This window comes from Durio zibethinus, chromosome 1 (assembly GCF_047325235.1).
Source record: "Durio zibethinus cultivar Kanyao isolate XHJ-2024 chromosome 1, ASM4732523v1, whole genome shotgun sequence".
Lineage (NCBI taxonomy): Eukaryota > Viridiplantae > Streptophyta > Magnoliopsida > Malvales > Malvaceae > Durio > Durio zibethinus.
Window position 1 is genome coordinate 2,231,291 of NC_143162.1, and position 13,928 is coordinate 2,245,218.

Here is a 13,928-nt window from a genome sequence, read left to right on the forward strand (position 1 = left end):
TTTTTTTTTTAAAGATCCTTGAGGAACAATTGAGCAACAAAAACAGGCCAGCAATGGTTGATCAACGCTTGACCCATTGGAAGCTCTTCCTTGCTTTTGCCTTCCCTGGTTTTTTCCTTTCCACCAGGCGTGGATCCCTTGGGAAAGAAGAAGAAGCAAGGATTTTCTTTTTTGCTTTGGGCAGGGGTTTAGAATTTGGGGAGATTTTTGAGCCGACCCGGTTCAATTCAAATGTCCATGGGCCAATAACAAAGCCCAAAGATTAAAATTTTTGTTTATTTTCAAAAGGTTTTTCTAAATTTACATTTTTCTTAGTAAAAACGTTTTTAAGAGACAAAACAATAAATAATTAAAAATATTTTCTACAAATAATAACTAATTGAAACTTGAATACCTTAATTTGTGAAATATTTTTAAAGTTTAGTAAAGGGTTGTAAATTTCAAAAATAAAATCTTAAATTTTCAAAAATACAATTATGCTTAAATAAGATCATGACCTAATTATAATATCAAAATATTTATATGATGAAAGAGGATTATTTTTTATTATCGGTTTACGAAAAATTCAATTATTACGTATTTAAAAATTACTTATTAAATAATACAATTTTTTTTCCCTAAAGCAAGATGAACACACCAATTTTGTTTTAGGTATTGAGTTAAGAATCAAAATTGATTAAAGATTTAAGTGATTAATTTACAATTTTTTAAGTTTAACATTACCTCTTTGGAGTAGTTAATGAGCTAAGGGGCTGCTAAATTAAATAATTAATCATAATCTGATAGGCCTTACGGACTTTTCTTGGGCCGCAATTTCCTTCCAAGGAACTCGTTGCCAGTCCAGCTTGTTCATGCTGGCAATGATGTATATGATCAATGCTTTCAATTTAAATATCAGAAAAAAAAAAGGATTTATTAATTCAATTGTGTGACTTATAATAAATACATATATAAATGCATCAACTTTTGCCTTCAATTCCTATTATATGATTAATAAATGTGTTACTTTAATTTTTATTAATAACATTAACTTCTTTCATGGCAGCTTTTTTTTTTCTTTGGAGTAAAATAAAAAAATATTTGTTTATGGACTGAAGATTTGATTCAACTCACGCCAAATCCAACTTAATTTAGGATATTAAAATTATTAATAAAATTTAATGTTAATTTAAAATATTAATTATTGATATTTTAATAGTTTTTAATATTTTAAAATTTTGATAAGATTTAATTTGACTTGATTTAATCCATAAATATTAATCTATAACCTAATAATAATTGATATATATATATATATATATATATGGAATGATGGAATTTTCTCAACTAGAATCCATCAATATCAAAGGGAGGAAAGGGACCCTCCGCCATTTAGCCTTTTCCCCCTTTTGACTTGTGATGGAAGTGGTTCCCTTTCGGTGGATCGTTGTCAAGCCCAACTTGCAAGTTTTTAACTGAGAAACTCAAATCAACGATGGTATGGTCTCATTTATCAACAAAATGGAAACATCCATGCCTTAATCTAAACTAGAGAGAACCAAAAAAATGACAACACTCTCAACGAACAAACAACATGTGCATGAGAAATTTTTTTAGGTTCTTTGTTAATTCATCTCTCTCCCATGTTGATTCTTTATCCATTTATTGAGATTTAACCTTTAAAACATTAATTATTTATTTATCATTAAATCAAATGCAGATGATTATTTAATCTCTTTAATCTAAAAGCATATTGATAAAAAAAAAAAAAAGATTGAAAATAATAAAAATAAAATGTTTTGGAAAAACAACTCAATGAGTGAATAGTTATTTTAATTGTTTCATTTAAAAAATATAAATATAAATATAAATATTTTATTTTATTATCATTTTTATCTATTTTTTTAATTAAGTTGATGTTATTTGATCAGTAATATCAAAATTTTTTGCCAATATAATATCAAATTCAATCATACTCATGATAAATAGTATAAATATTAAATTGTGTATCATTAAAAAATAATATCTAAAATTGTGGAAAAAGATAGGATGCCCTTAATAGCATGAAAACTAATTTGAAACCAAAATCAGCACCGTTAATATGGTTGATATTCACACCCTCTTTTTTTTTTTAATTATTGAGGGAAAAAAAAAAGAACAAACTTTTGAGATCCCTAGCTTGCAAAATCTCAAACTTCCTATTATTTCGCCGACAATAATAGGTAAATAAATTAATAATATAATTAAGCAAAAGGTGATGGGGTCCATCGTATTTGTACGTTAGCAGAAATCCATCCCATACTGAAAGGACATACGTGGCATTTTTTTATTGGGCTTTTACGGGTGGAATATGACTATGTATTATATGATTAAACTATTTTTTTTCTCGATTTCTGCCCAAATATGACCCCAACGGTTCGTGCACGTTAATGTACTGCAACCTGTCCACAGCTGAGGACATTTTTGTCAATAAAAAATTTTCATGTGTGATAAATAAAAATGGACAATTCTTTTTGAAATTATAAAAATAAAAAATTTATGTCGTCATTATTTCATATTTCATCATGTTTATATATATAGTAATAATTTTGTTTATATCCTTCGGTATTATAAATGATAAGCTAAATTTCATATATATACTAAATATTATAATTATTTATTGTATTTTTTTTATGTTCAAGTGGAATTTGATTTTACACTTTTTAAATGAAAACGAGCAATTGTGTAATTTTATTATTTTTTATAAAAAAATCATAATATAAAATATAAAATTTATACTTATTAAATATCATTTATAATTATATAAAATAATTAAGTTGAATTTCGAATTTAATGTATTATGAGTTTTTTTTTCTTTCCTATGCTAAACTGGCAAAATAAATATAAGTAAAATCTAATTCACAAAATGTAACCCTTTTTAACCATCTAATTAATTGAAATAAAAAAATTAAAACTGTAAAATAAGTCAAAACTTATTTCCATTCCATTGTATAATTAATTATTCACCTAAAAACAACAAATATATTACGAATTGATTTTATTTGAAAAATAACTTTCTACTTTCCTCTAAACTTTTTTTTTTTTTTGGTATTGTTAAACTAATATTGAAACACCTTATATTTTCAGGCCAAAAATATTTCTCACAAACAATAAAAACATATTATTATTTACCTGAGATAGTTAAAAATTGTAAAGTAAGAGTCTGTTTCCATTTTAACCGTCTTCCCCTTTTTCCCAATGGCCAAACAAAGCGGCCTCAAATCCTTTCTCACTGATTTTCTCTTACAAATATTTATAGATATAAATAAAGAAATGCAGCAACAAATCTGATCATCGTCATCAACCTCCCAAAACCCATCCCATTCAATTTTGTTGCCTTCTCGCTTCGATCTCTTTCTCAAATTCAATCCGATTTGGATCCCCAAAGGAAAAAAACCCCAATCATCATTTTCAGGATCTTTGAATTTTATTTTGTTTTGTATTTTTTTGTCAAATCCGGTTCGATTTTATTGAATCTTTTTTTTTTTGGATCGGTGAAACAAAACGGAATTGAGGGGTGGGGGATGTAAATCAAAGAGAGTTTGAGAAATCAAAGGATGCCAGAATTAGCGCAAAGAAATGAGCAATATAGTAATGCCTCAATTGGGTTTTAGTCTAAGCATAGCGATGATGTTAGCTACAATCAACTCCAGCAGGTATTTGATTTTCGTTTTCTTCACTTTATTATTATTTTTTCTGGTTGAAATTTTTGGTGATATAATTGTTTTTATTGAATTGGGATTGGATTGGGTTTTTTGTTTATTTTAATGGGTACTTTGAGTTTGGATTGGATCTTAATTTATTTTTATTTTAATTTTTTTAATTGTTTACCAGATCCAGTTAGAGAATTATAATTTTGATTATGTGCCTATTTTGGTCCTAGTATTGATTTGTTGTTTAATGACATCTGCCTTTCGCTTACAGACGTTACACATTTGTTGCCAAATTTTGTTTAGAGACAAGGCACTGATATTTTAGTGCTATTCGTGGCTTTGAATTGAGTAAAGAAATAAAGTTTCGAAGTTTGTTAATTAACTTCGTCACCGTCGGTTCTTAAAGAATTTCTTTACTCATTGTTGAGTTCAATGTGGCATTCCGTCGAGGTCTAAGGTCTTTTTATTTTTTGGCTATCAAAAGTGTTGGAGGTGATTGAGGAATTGGGAATTCGAGGAATGATGCTTGTTTGCAATTAGCTAATAAGGATAGCTGTATCCAATGGGGCGCCTAAGTGGTTAGAATGTGAAACTCCAATATTGAGATTGTAGGTTCAAGTCCTTCGGATGAGAGGAGGCAGGGTCTATGGTATGGGTGAGAGCTACCTAACCATTGTGTAGCCCAAGACCTAGTGGGTCTCCACACTCTGTTCTTCACTCTCCATATGTACCAAAAAAGAGGGATAGTGTTGATTGTGCAATTTAATAATGGATATGTTTTATAAATACATGGTTTATTGATTTTATTTCTGATTAGTTGCTAAGAAAGAGCTGTGTTTTTGCGTTGCAGTTCTGGAGTGAGCTTTCATTCCAAGCTTGGCAGGGTCTTCTTAGAATTGATAAACAAACCCTCCTTGAGCAAGCTCGCAAGAACATGTACTGCTCCAGATGTTATGGGCTACTGCTTGAAGGTTTTTTGCAGATTGTCATGTATGGAAAATCCTTGCAGCAGGAGATGGTAGCTGGTAGCCTTCATTACAACAGGTTAGGAGTTTCAAAAAACCAGAGTGATGGTGGATTGAGTATGATGAATGGGTCACAAGATGAAATTCAAGATCCATCTGTCCACCCTTGGGGAGGTTTGACCACAACTCGTGATGGGTCACTGACACTTCTTGACTGCTATATGTGCTCGAAGTCACTCAAGGGTCTCCAAGATGTTCGTGCTGATCAAATTGTTTTCTCTGATTATGTTTTCCCTTTTCATCTAGTTGTTGATGTTTCAATTGAATCAGGTGTTTGACAGTGCACGTGCAAGGGAGCGTGAGCATGAATTGCTTTATCCTGATGCTTGTGGAGGGGGAAGTCGGGGTTGGATAAGCCATGGAATTGCCAGTTATGGAAGAGGACATGGAACAAGAGAAACGTGTGCTTTGCACACTGCCAGGCTTTCTTGCAACACCTTGGTGGATTTCTGGTCAGCTCTTGGAGAAGAAACTTGGCAGTCTTTTAAGAATGAAGGAAGAGGATTTCATTGAGAGGCTCATGTGCAGGTGTGTTTGTAGCTCCTTCTCTATGGATGAATGTGTTTCATTTGCTATATTGGTTAGCTGGTGAACAATGTGAAGTCTAATGTTCATTGATCAAGCAGCTCTCATTGGAGCTAGAAATATAAGAATAGTGGTGGGAGTTTCAGGACATGAAAAGGACAATAATTTTATTTGATGGTATTAAAGACGTAAAAGTTTCATAATTTCATTTGTGTGCTTTTGAAAGCTTCAGGAATTCTGTGTTCATATCCTACCTGACAGCTGACTAGCCCTGTGAAGTAAATTTAGTTTTGGAGCATCTGATTTCCTAGCTATGAGAGTGTAAGTCTTTTAAATGGAAAATTATTGTAATAAAACTTATGATGGCCCATGAAGCGAGGAAATGAAACTCCATGCTGCAGACTGGAAAAAAGGTATTTCCCGAAATTAGCAGGATTGATTGACGTTATTTTAATGCACAATTCACAATTTGAGATAATTGAAAAATGTTAATGTACAAGGTACTGAGTTTTTCTTTTTGTTGGTCGACTTAACTATGACATAAGCATTATTAAAGCAGTCTCTTATTCATCTTTCGATGAGTTTGTTCTTTCGAACAGGGGTGTAACTATAGATCCTTGTCGTGAAAATGTTTTGGTCATTTTTAAGAATCCTTCTTCAATCTCCAGAGTTTAGCGATTGGAAGATATGGTGACTAGTACTCCTGGAAGCATGTTTTGACCTGTAGCAGTTGGGAGTTATCCTTTTTTTCTCGCTTTAAGCATGATATGAAACCATTAAGACCAGAAAGCAAAAGCTTTAAGAACCATCCATTCCTAGCAGCTTTGAAGGCATAAATCAGTAAGAAACCTGCAATACGCGAGTGCTGCTTCCTTTGGAGGATAGTCAACCCTAAAAAATGACCTCTATAAGTGGTTTTTTATCAAGAAACTAAGTGGCGGATAATGGGGATGACTGATGTTAGACTAAATTTTTCTATGTTGAAGGAGATTAAAAGAAAAGTTAAGATTCTTTTGTAGAATGAAAACAATATGATCTTAGAACCTGGACTTATAAACGGTTAATGAGTAGTCTTTGTCTCTGTCCCTCTCTTAAAATTGTTTTGTTCCTTCCTCTGAATAGTCAACGTTAGGGCTTTAGGCTTTCCAGTTCTGTTATCAAAGGAAAAGCAAGAGAAAATATTTGATGAAATTGATGTTACTCACCCTGCTATCACCCATATTTTTAAGGTATCCTAAATATGTGTGCTTTGTTTCAATGGTCCTCTTTCTAAGTGACTCTTACTGAAGATGAACTGGAAGGGTGAGTTGGAATCTGAAGTCCCTGAAATACTGGGTAGTGAAGGTTGCATACAACTGTCTGCATCCGTTTTTCTCCAAAAAAGGCCTCTAGATTTATTGCTTTTGTTTTCTTAATCATGTGGACTTTCTTTAACAGATTGCTTTCTCTATGTGATTTCTGTCATGCTTATCATCTTTATTGTTACTTTTTCAATTCTTAAATATTCATTGTTATGATGGAGTTGAATGTTGAAACGAAATTTGTCACTAAGAACAAGATGAAGGTGTTGAAAAGGTGTCTTTGTTGAGAAGTACATATGAATTGAGGCTGTTGAAATGGTTGGATGGCTGGATATGCTTAGAGGGTATTGAGAGAGTAAAATTTGTATCCCCTTTAGTAAGAAAAAATGAACATGAGACAATTTCTTTTGAGCAATGAAAACGAGACATTTATTAGACTAGAATGGCTGAAAAGGATTTGCATCTGCTTTCACCTCTTCTGCTCATTACCTCGGTGATAAGTTGAAGGGATGGCAAAATTATCATACATCCAGGGCTCCCTCCATTTTACTCTCTCAGAATGACAATTGGGTTCCCTATGGGTGGTTATCCAGCAAACTTGATGGTGTAGTCTTATTCATTATTTTTCCTCCCGGAAAGCTTTGTGCTAAAATTGATGTTATTTTTATGTTGCAAAAATCTCTGTTTTTGTACTTTCTGGAGTTTCATACAGAAGTATTAGGCCTAGGCTAAAACTGTACTCAGTTGTTAGCCATTTATGATTTGCAGTGTTTACAACTTGCTTGTAGACTTCTGTTCTCTATTGTTTTGTATGGATCTCATATCTCTCATTTGCATCTTTGTCTCAGGTTCGACAGCAAAAGATTTTGCAGAGATTGCAGAAGAAACGTTATCCATGAATTCAAGGAGCTGAAGGAGCTCAAATGCATGTGTAGAGAAACTCGATGCACTAATTCGTTTTGTGTTGCAGATACAGCCTTTCTATATGAGGTGCTTCATCCATATCTTTAACCTTTTAGTGCACTGACTTTTGTTACGATACCATCATATATTCATCTTTTGATCTAATTGTTCCTAAAAATTTTATGGCTGAGATTTCATTTCTGACTACTTTAGCCATAAGTTATTGAGCTTGCTGTGAGAATTTCCGAAATATATGTGACTTACACAACATTTTTCTTTACTACTCGCCCAGGTTTCTGATGGTGCAGTGCAGGCTGATTGGTGCCAAACTTTTGCTGACACTATTGGAACTTACCACCACTTTGAATGGGCAATTGGAACTGGGGAAGGAAAATCAGATATTATGGAATTTGAAAATGTTGGCATCAATGGGAGTGCTCAAGTCAATGGCTTGGATCTTGATGGCTTGAGTTCATGTTATATCACCCTGAGGGCCTGGAAATTGGATGGCCGCAGCTTTGACCTTTCTGTAAAAGCCCATGCATTAAAGGGCCAACAATGCATGCATTGCAGACTTGTAGTTGGGATGGTTATGTTACAATCACAAGGGGTGAAAGTATTAGAAGGTTTTTTGAGCATGCTGAAGCGGCCGAGGACGAAGAGGTAGTTCAAACTTTGTTAGTCTTATCCAAGAAGTTGTTTGGATAATAGTGATGTTGAACGTTTAACTCATCTTTTCAGGATGATTATTCCATGGACAAGGAAGGAAATGAGCTTGATGGAGAATGCTCTCGTCCCCAAAAGCATGCAAAGAGTCCTGAACTCGCTCGAGAGTTTCTTCTTGATGCGGCGACTGTTATTTTTAAGGAACAGGCATGTTCAAATCTTCACCTTTCTTGTGCTTTAAAGTCTTGCAAAATGCCAGCCATTCTTGTTAATTATTTACATAAAAAATATCATCTGTGGGTTTCTATCATTTCCATTTGATAATTAGAACCTCTCTCTGTATGTAGAAGAATATGATCAGTAGGAAGGTAACAAAAATCAGGTCTATATTAATGACTTGATGTGATAGTTAGTGGCAAGCAAGTTATTAACCAGAATTTCATTCCATTGTTTTTGACAGAATCTGTGTTTAAAATGGTTTTTGCTGTTGAATTTTGTGCTTTAGAGAAGCAGGACTAATGATAAATGAAAAATTGTCTTAGGTGAAACTTTGAGAAGGATAGGGTGTGTGCTTTAAGCTTGATGACCTGGAAACACTTATATGAGTGATGCATAAATTTGTGAAGATTGTAATTACTTTGAGAAAGATTAGCAATGTTCATGATACTATAGCAACTTGGCAGGCGAGAGGAAATGCAATTAGTTTGTTTTGCAAGTAATGATATGATTTATATCTTGAGTCAATTATTAGGCCAACCTTGCCAACTTGGTCCATCCTGTTAAGTTTGTTGGGATACAAATGCTGATCTGCCATCTTGTTAGTTTTGGAATTGTCAAACAAATCCCATGCAGGTGCTCAACCTTATTCTCCTTTGCTCAAATTCATGTCAATATAGAGGTAGTAGCACATTTCTTCTGGCTAAAATGAAGATGTTTTCATGAGTAGTCTAAAATGATTCTTATTTTTAAGAAATAGTAGGCAGTGGTACTCAATCTAAAGGAGTGAAAGTACAATAGAGCATTTGATCATAGGGAAGAACACCAGTGATTGCCTGGTGGGGAAGAGTGAGTTGATCCAAGTATCAGAGTGAAATGCTGTGAGAAAGGATGCAGAACCTATAATTTAAGTGATGTCATCTGCAATCAAGGCTAAACATTCAAACTTAAGGCTAAGTATTTTGGTCCTTAATTCTAATATGGGTGATTGGCATTATATCTGTCAAAACTCGAACAAATGGTTTGCTTATATACGTAGTTAACAATTTAAAAGATATTAACTAATTGAATTGCAATAGTTAACAATGAGTTTTTTTTTTTGAATGAGAAGAGTTACAAAGAGTTTGAATACTTCTAAAACTTGGTAAGAATAAACTTGGGACTTTGTTTAGTGGTTCTTGTGGGTTGTGATGGAGTTGTGACAAAGCAAACATACAGGTCAATCTGTTTCCGTTGTTTGTGTTCTCATCAATGCTAAAATTCTTGTTACAAACTTAAAACAATTTATCCATTTTGATATTCAGGTTGAAAAGGCTTTTAGGGAAGAAGCAGCACGCCAGAATGCACACAGTATCTTTGTTTGTCTTGCACTAAAGCTGCTGGAAGAACGTGTTCATGTTGCATTCAAGGAAATTATTATGTTATAAAAGCAGGTTTGAATAATTGATGATACTTCAGGATAGATTTCCTTTATGCTTATCTGTAAATACAGGTGGCTATTCTCATTTTTTGATAAATATTACCGACACAGTGACACTACATGATTTCTGCAGATGAAGCTTCTTGAAGAAGAAGAAAAGGAAAAGCGTGAAGAAGAAGAACGCAAGGAGAGGAAAAGAACAAAACAACGAGAGAAAAAGCTCAGGAGAAAGGAGAGACTGAGAGGAAAAGAAAGAGAGAGAAAAAAAATGTTCTGAAAGTATTACTCTTGTTGCTCCTGATGTCTCAAAGGAAGAATCTTCACTAACTATTGAGGTTGAAGAACATACTGCTATTAATTGCAGAGATTCTGTAGAACTCTAGACGATGCATAAATCAACTGAAAGGGGAAAAGGGGAGTACCGTAAAACATTTAATTGAAACAACTGATTGTTGTTTTCGAGTTCTGTAGAAACTCTGGAATTTTTCCTGTTGTTGTGTCTCCAAAAAGTCCTGCAAACAAAAGTCTGGACATGAAAAGGTAATCAAAGAGATCAACAAACATCATTCATCAGAAGTGGGAAAAAAAGGAATGTAAATTAAGAAAAGTATGATACTTCTTCTGCTTCTTCTTTTCCCTTAATATAAATTAAGAAAAGTATGATACTTTAACTGCACATTTTAACATTCTACAGCCATCAGATTTGGATAGTTGCATGCTTTTATTGAGATGTGATCAAAATTAACTTGCAGGTAGCATGGCTAAAACTATGACCAAAGATTACATGGTTGTCATCTTTTTATTGGATCTCAGAAGAGTTCATCTCACTGAGAATGTGGTAGTACGTAAAGAAATCTGAAGTGCTCCGAAAGCCAGGAATAAAATCCGAAAAGAATCTCAAAACTGCAGCCAGATGTTGTGAGTCACTGGAGGTAAATGCTGCTTCAAGAAATAACGAGGGTCGAATGGTAGTGACCTGAACAGTTTAAAAATATCCCTGTTACTAAATCTTCAAACTTAATCAAACCAAACTAACAGCTGAACACAACCATCCAGCATTTGGTGAAATGCCATCAAATACCTATCTTTTGCCAGCAATTTCAAACAAGTAAAAATTAGGCAGCAACCTAATGTTCGAAACATGCATAGTTACACATGGATAATCTGAAAACGGAAAACAATAAACATAAAGCAAAGTTTACCAACATTTTGGTGAAACAAGAAAAGGTTGCTTGGCCATGTCATAAAGCCTACAGATCTCAGAAAACTTTAATAATCATGCCTGAATGAACAAATATCATGAATCCGGTTCTGGATTCACAAAACTGGCATTTAGATAAATAAATAACATACTAACTTATTTTCCACTGCAATTATTTAATAAAGGATTACCTTATGCTTCCATGCATAACGTAAAGCTTCAAGATAATATCCATCTTGCACAAGTAACAACACATAATCATGATGTAAAGAAAGCTGTCTCAGCATATCTGAGCCCAGCTTCCTAATTTGAAAATTTTGACGACCTGACTCTAGCAGCTGTAGAGCAACTTCTTTTGAGGGCTTGATAATCTGTACAAAAGAATTTAAACTCTTAAATAATTAAAAAAAAATTGAAACATCAATCCAGCCGAAAAACATATGGATATTTTTTTCCCTAAAACAAGATGAACAGACCAAATTTGTTTTAGGCACTGAGTTAAGAATCAAAATTGACTAAAGATTTAAGTGATTAATTTACAATTTTTTAAGTTTAACATTACCCTTTTGGAACAGTTAACGGGCTAAGGGGAATGCTAAATAAAATAATTAATCATACTCTGAGAGGCCCTTATGGACTTTTCTTGGGCCGCTTCTTTCATTCCAAGGAGACTCGTTGCCAGTCCAGCTTGTTCATGCTAGTAATGATGTATATGATCAATGCTTTAAATTTAAATATTAGAAAAAATAGGATTTATTAATTCAATTATGTGACACAATAAATACATATATAAATGCATCAACTTTTGCCTTCAATTCCTATTATATGATTAATAAATATGTTAGGTTAATTTTTATTAATAACATTAACTTCTTTCATGGCAGCTTTTTTTTTTTCTTTGGATTAAAATAAAAAAAATTTGCCTAAGGACTGAAGACCTGATTCAACTCAAGTCGAGCTTTAAACAGGGATTTTCGAGAACCAAATGCAACTTAATTTAGGATATTAAATTATTAATAAAATTTAATGTTAATTTAAAAATATTAATTATTGATATTTTAATAATTTGTAATATTTTAAAATTTTGATAAGATTTAATTTGATTTGATTCTATTCATAAATATTAATCTATAATTATATATATATATATATATGGTAAATACAAAGTGACAAGTCAATCCTAAAAATTTGCAAATTGAAACATGATAAATAATTGATCCCTCATTGATAAAACATTTAAAGCAAAAAAATGAACCCCATGTCAATAATTGGTGGTAAGTAGTAGCATATAGCTTTTTGCTTGGCTTCATAAATATCTCTTGATAAAAAAAAAAAAAAATCTATTGAAATCCAGCTGTTAAAGCCTATATATGACGGAGAATTCCAATGTGGGGTAGTGTGTAATGTAAAGGGTTCCATTAATAATGAAATCATAAAAAAAATTGGTTAAAATTTTCCAATCAAAGTCTTTATGTAGGTTATCTTACAAATCTAATAGATGCCTAAAAAAAAGGTAATAATGATGGAATTTTCTCAACTAGAATCCATCAATATCAAAGGGAAAGGGACCCTCCCCCATTTAGCCTTTTCCCCCTCTTGACTTGTGACGGATGTAGTTCCCTTAGTGATCAAGTGGTGTGATGATGATGACAGTTGAAGAAGATGTTGCAATTTTCATAACTTGGCCACAATCCTATGTCCTACCTCTAATCTTTTTAAAGCAAAACCAAAGGGAAAGGAGATCTATCTTTTTCTTCCCTCCTCTTTGAATTCTAAAACCTAAGAAATGCTATAATAAGGAAGTAAAATTATACAACCAATTAGATTTTCTATGCCGTTTTTTAAATTCTTTTCCCATTTGCTAATGAAAAAAAAAGAGAGAGAAAAAAAAGAAGGAATTGACTTAATTTAACATTTTTCTTGCATGTGATCATGGCAATTTCACTCCATGGAAATTTAATAATGCAGCAATGAATTTATATTGACAGATTTTCATATTGGAGAGAGCATACAAACCATTAGATTAATCCTACTCCTCAATGTAGGAAAACTAATTAATTACACGATTATAAAATTTTAACTCTTAACTTACCTATTTCGTTCACGATTATGATAGTCATGGAATTAATTAATAAATGTTGGATTATTAGTTTCAATAACAAAAATTTAATTCGTGACAACTCTAACTATTAAAACATAAATGAATTAATATCATAAATATGATGAATATTTGTAACAAGAATTGTGTAATTCATAATTCACATAAACACATAAGACTTTAATTTAGATCTTGACGACTAAAAGAATTGTGCACTTTATTATATCTAGAAATTTAGATAACCAAAAAAAAAAAAAAAATTAAATAAAGTCATAAAGGATATAACAAATGTCATTATAAACATGATGAAATATTCTTAACGAGAATTGCGCAACTGTGAAGTACACTCACATGTAGTTATTTACTTGAAATTGCCACGACTCTCGACCAAGTGAATAGTGTACTTTACCATGTTCATATAAAATTGATTTATTTGGTGTCTGATATGGCTGTCGATGTGCTTTCCATCAAGTAGTTTCCGTCAAGGGTCCTACATTATTTCATATTGGTAATAAAGAAAAATCAAGAAAGCTCATATGTGGACTGCGGAGGAAGTGAACCAAAAGAAGATTAAAAAAAAAAAAAACCAGACATGAGTAAGAGTACTTGGTTTTTTTTTTTTTTTTTTTTTTGGACAAGACATGCATATAGAAAGAATTACTTGTTTTAGGACCACTTAAGGTTGTGTTGTCCAAAGAGCATTGGTTATTAGGGCAAAAGTACCATGGAACAACTGCAAACATAAAAAAAAAAAGTGTCAATTCATCACCCCATGTTACTCTGCCAAAGAAAAAAGAAATACAAGAAAAGTGAATACTCAACTTGGAGAAAGAAGCTCTTTCTATCATAGGGTAAAATTTGTTAGCAAAACTGTCTCATACAAACAACATTTGAATATGAAT

At 32.3% G+C, this 13,928-nt stretch overlaps 1 protein-coding gene and 1 pseudogene across 2 annotated transcripts; one reads left to right on the plus strand and one right to left on the minus strand.

Moving 5' to 3' along the window:
• The first annotated feature begins 3,431 nt into the window (after positions 1-3,431).
• On the plus strand, positions 3,432-10,209 carry LOC111311598 (uncharacterized; annotated as a pseudogene). The gene is made up of 8 exons (XR_016340863.1): positions 3,432-3,674; positions 4,522-4,890; positions 4,967-5,224; positions 7,371-7,512; positions 7,718-8,088; positions 8,167-8,298; positions 9,612-9,740; positions 9,861-10,209. The product of XR_016340863.1 is annotated as an uncharacterized LOC111311598 (transcript).
• Positions 10,210-10,496: 287 nt separating this feature from the next.
• On the minus strand, positions 10,497-13,048 carry LOC149520260 (uncharacterized). Its single transcript, XM_089761532.1, has 8 exons — positions 13,021-13,048; positions 12,633-12,707; positions 11,867-11,919; positions 11,714-11,746; positions 11,547-11,625; positions 11,405-11,421; positions 11,120-11,320; positions 10,497-10,703 (listed from the first exon to the last, which is right to left on the minus strand). Exons 1-8 carry the CDS (start codon positions 13,046-13,048, stop codon positions 10,527-10,529), a joined length of 663 nt encoding a protein of 220 aa, XP_089617658.1. The 3' UTR covers positions 10,497-10,526.
• Between the last annotated feature and the right edge of the window lie 880 nt (positions 13,049-13,928).